General features: G+C 42.0%; 1 protein-coding gene across 2 annotated transcripts in view; it reads left to right on the forward strand.

Moving 5' to 3' along the window:
* Window positions 1-5,000, forward strand: part of LOC135510439 (calpain-1 catalytic subunit-like) — a 42,461-nt gene that overhangs the window by 18,072 nt on the left and 19,389 nt on the right. For both annotated transcript variants that reach the window (XM_064931354.1, XM_064931355.1), the window contains one exon: window positions 1,569-1,687. In XM_064931354.1, the coding sequence (XP_064787426.1) occupies window positions 1,569-1,687 (119 nt within the window). The remainder of the gene's footprint in view (window positions 1-1,568; window positions 1,688-5,000) is intronic.

The following is a 5,000-nucleotide window of genomic DNA, read 5'->3' on the forward strand; positions in this document are numbered from 1 at the left end:
GGGAGAAAGAGAGAGACGGAGAGAGGGAGAAAGAGAGAGACGGAGAGAGGGAGAAAGAGAGAGAGGGAGAGAGGGACAAAGAGAGACGGAGAGAGGGACAAAGAAAGAGACAGAGAGAGGGAGAAAGAGAGAGACGGAGAGAGGGAGAAAGAGAGAGACGGAGAGAGGGAGAAAGAGATAGAGGGTGAGAGGGACAAAGAGAGAGACAGAGAGAGGGAGAGAGGGAGAAAGAGAGAGACGGAGAGAGGGAGAAAGAGAGAGATGGAGAGAGGGAGAAAGAGAGAGACGGAGAGAGGGAGAAAGAGAGAGGGAGAGAGGGACAAAGAGAGAGACGGAGAGAGGGACAAAGAGAGAGACAGAGAGAGGGAGAAAGAGAGAGACGGAGATAGGGAGAAAGAGAGAGAGGGAGAAAGAGAGAGACGGAGAGAGGGAGAGAGAGAGAGACAGAGAGAGGTAGGGAGAGAGAGAGGGAGAGAGGGACAAAGAGAGAGACAGAGAGAGGGAGAAAGAGAGAGAGGGAGAGAGACGTGGAGAGGTAGGGAGAGAGAGAGGGAGAAAGAGAGAGATGGAGAGAGGGAGAGAGAGAGAGACAGAGAGAGGTAGGGAGAGAGAGAGGGAGAGAGGGACAAAGAGAGAGACGGAGAGAGGGAGAAAGAGAGAGAGGGAGAAAGAGAGAGACGGAGAGAGGGAGAGAGACGGAGAGAGGTAGGGAGAGAGAGAGGGAGAAAGAGAGAGATGGAGAGAGGGAGAAAGAGAGAGGGACCAAGAGAGATGAATATGCCCACAGAAAAGTTTTGATTGACATCAAGGTGTTTTCCTCTAAACCTGCAGAGGATGAATAATGTATACCCCGCTCTGCTATCTCACATCTTAAAAACAAAATAGTAACCTCTCTACTCTGCAGGGGCGTTGTCTTATGTCCTCTGCTGTTAGAGGTAGGTGTAGTGATTGAAGCAGCATACTGTTGGTCCAGTTCAAAGTGAAACACTCCTGGGAGGTTTCGTAGGGTCATGGTGAAGGGTGTGTTAACTGATGTTTGAACCCCTCTCTCTTTACAGGTTGCTTTAAGGTCCAGTTCTACAAGCTTTTTGCCACTTCAGGCTGAAGTGATTCGCTCCCACAGCAGACAGAAACAGACAGCAGTATCTGTCTGCAATTAATAAGTCATGTCTTAAGATTACGTGTTGTTGTCAGATAGCTAGCTTCACCTACCCTTGAAGTGAGAAATTATTCAAAGGGAGAACAGTTGGGAACTTTTGAAGAGAGGAATGATGAACAAGGGGAGGAGTTTTACCTTATCGTGTTGCTAGAGCAGGAAAAACTCTGGGCATTAGTTGAATGCTATGACTAGCAGGCAGAGTATTTCCTGCTCAGAACATGTGACAAAACTCACCCTTCTAATGAATGTTGTTGACTTCTGGAAGGGATGACTGATACAATGCATTGCTATCATTGCCGTAGTCTACCTATGACTGAGGTTTTATGTTGTGTGTGTGTGTGTGTGTGTGTGTGTGTGTGTGTGTGTGTGCGTGTGCGTGTGCGTGTGTGTGTGTGTGTGTGTGTTACAGGTGACTGCTGGTTGCTGGCAGCCATAGCTTCGTTGACTTTGAATGATAATCTCCTCCACAGAGTGGTTCCTCATGGACAGGACTTCGGAGGACAGTACGCTGGCATCTTCCACTTCCAGGTCAACACACACTCACTTCCTGTTTCTATTACTACTGTATACTGTACTACTGTATATTAAGGTATTTGGGATTTCCCAAATACTGGATCTACAGTTGATATTTAGCTCAAGTATTTATAGAAAAGGTGTATAAAAAAAAATAATTTAAAAAAGGTCTCAATATTTAGCTGCCTAAATTCTCTGCTTGACATTTACAGATAGTTCAGTCAAAATCTCGACTATCACAGTTACTGAGTATTAAACCAATTATAAACACTCTATCTGCAAACAATACACCGAGGTAGGATTTGAGTACATCGTAACAGAACCGAGGAACCTCTTCCTGCTTCTTGCCAGGCCTTATCATATGAACTTTGCTTTGTACACAAAACCAAACCTCTTACTCAAACCTTATGTATCACCTTCTTATGCATCGCTAGTCACTTTAAACAATGGCACTTTATATAATGTTTACATACCCTACATTACTCATCTCATATGTATATACTGTATTCTATACCATCTACTGCATCTTGCCCATGCCGCACGGCCATCGTTCATCCATATATTTATATGTACATATTCTTATTCATTCCTTTACACTTGTGTGTGTGTATAATGTAGTTGTTGTGAAATTGTTAGATTGTTAGATATTACTGCACGGTCGGAACGAGAAGCACAAGCATTTCACTACATTCACATTAACATCTGCTAACCATGTGTATGTGACCAATAACATTTGATTTGATTTGATCAGAAAGTGAAAGGGTAAATTAACCCCACAGTTTAAAGTAACTCTCCAGTGAAAATACCCCTTTCAAAGTTTATATTCTGTTAACTCATACCCAAATAATATTTTTGACTCATCTTATACTCGTATTTGTGGCCAAAGCATACATTTGAGAAAAAACACTTCAGCAACCTCAAACTTGTATCTTAAACATTTAAAAAATGCTTGCTATTTCCACAAAGATAATGACGTCATCCAACCTCATTGGGTGAGCTGGCCAATCAGCAAACTACTCGCATTCATATTTAACAGGTATACAGCCCAACCATTACAACACGGAAATCTGCTTTTTCACCTACGTAATTGCCTTTTTTGGAATTAATTATAGGTCATATTTCATAGAAATCTGGAAACACTTGACAGTTACATTAAGTTCCTTTAAGTGCTGCTGGCTCTGACTACGATATGGTTTACTTTCTTGTAGGCACCACAGGTGTGTCAAATATTGTTGTGATAACGTTGGGGTGAATTTAAGTTCAAATGATACTGTCCGTTGAACTGGCATACAACTCAGTTCACAAAATGATTGGATTTATGTGGATCAGACACCAACTCTGCTGAATAGATACATTGATATATAGTTGTGATAGGAATGAGTACTTACTTCCACCAACATAAAATGTTCATTTCGTCTCTTATTGTCATCAATGCGTTCGACTTTGAGTGGAAGTTAGGATATGCCCCGTAAAGGCTAATAGTGTAGATTCAGAAATGTGATCATAGTTTGATTCCCCCTCTTGTGTGTGTCTGTGGAGGAGGGAGGTTGTGGTGCCTCTCTGTGTCAGCCAAGCCCTGACCAAAAGTTGCATTTCCAGTTTAGCATGTGAAAGAAAATACTGCTTTTACGACGCCCCGGTTTAGCTGTTGGCTAATATAAGTCTTTGCAGTTTGGTTGATTTCAAAATCCCCTGCCTAATGGGACAACCACAGAGCAGGCATTAAATGCATTCATTGTCTGACTTTCACCTAAACAATGGGGATGAACCAGCAAGATCAGTTTTATTTGAGTTATTTTCACTTTATTTTATACTAAGACAATTTATCAGCTAAATAGATTTGGTTTAAAGGCCTAATGCAGCGGTTTGTATATCAATATCAGATCATTTCTGGGTAACAATTAAAGTACCTTACTTTGATAGACTCCTATTAAAATGGGCAACAAAAAATGATCAAGAAAGAATATTTCTATCACTGTCTGGGAGTGGTCTGGGTGGGGGAGGGGGAAGCTGAGAGCTTTGGAACTCTCCTTGTTATTGGTCGGTTAATCAATTGACTGCGTAGTGATATCACCAGGGAATGCCAAACCTTCCTCCCATGTAAAACTGCTGATTAGAAGGTCCTGTCTAGATTGTATTTTCAACCAGCAACTATCGGGAAATAACACTGATTAAAAAAATCACACTTTTACAGTGTTAGATTCATCAGATGTTGACTTCACTGGGTCTTGAAAAAAGTAATACAAAAATCATCTAAAAACGATGAGGGTCCAAATGATTGGCAGCCTTGTTTTTAATACTCTAGCACCCTGCCCTTGTTTTTAATACTCTAGCACCCTGCCCTTGTTTTTAATACTCAAGCACCCTGCCCTTGTTTTTAATACTCTAGCACCCTGCCCTTGTTTTTAATACTCTAGCACCCTGCCCTTGTTTTTAATACTCAAGCACCCTGCCCTTGTTTTTAATACTCTAGCACCCTGCCCTTGTTTTTAATACTCTAGCACCCTGCCCTTGTTTTTAATACTCTAGCACCCTGCCCTTGTTTTTAATACTCTAGCACCCTGCCCTTGTTTTTAATACTCTAGCACCCTGCCCTTGTTTTTAATACTCTAGCACCCTGCCCTTGTTTTTAATACTCTAGCACCCTGCCCTTGTTTTTAATACTCTAGCACCCTGCCCTTGTTTTTAATACTCTAGCACCCTGCCCTTGTTTTTAATACTCTAGCACCCTGCCCTTGTGATTATGAGATTGGAGAACACATTGGGTTGGATCTTAGACCATTCCTCCATACAGAATCTTTCCAGATCCTTGATGTCCTTTGTCTGTGCTTATGGACTCCCCTCTTTAATTCAAACTATAGGATTTCAATGGGGCTCCAGTCCGGAGATTGAGATTATAAATGTTCATTTTGTGGTCAATTAATCATTTCTTTGTGGATTTAGATGAGTGCTTGGGGTTATTATCTTGCTGGAAGATTAACTTGTGGCCAGGTTTTAGCCTCCTGGCAGAGGCGACCAGTTTTTTGTTTAAAATGTCCCGGCACTGGGTTAAGTTCATAATGCCGTTGACCTTAACAAGAAAAGTACCTCATACCTACTGTGAAATATGTTGGTGCATGTTTGACGTTATGTTTGGTTTGCTTCCACTGGTCCTGTGGCCCTTGTTGAGGTCAACGGCATCGTGAACTTTACCAAGTCTGAGTTTTTTTACCCAAAACCTGGTTACCTCTGCCAGGAGGCTGACACTTGGCCGCAGGTGCATTTTCCAGCAAGACAATAACACCAAGCAGACATGAGAAATGGTTAGTTGACCAGAAAATCATTTTTC

The sequence above is a fragment of the Oncorhynchus masou genome, chromosome 23 (genome assembly GCF_036934945.1).
Source record: "Oncorhynchus masou masou isolate Uvic2021 chromosome 23, UVic_Omas_1.1, whole genome shotgun sequence".
NCBI classification, from domain to species: Eukaryota; Metazoa; Chordata; class Actinopteri; order Salmoniformes; family Salmonidae; genus Oncorhynchus; species Oncorhynchus masou.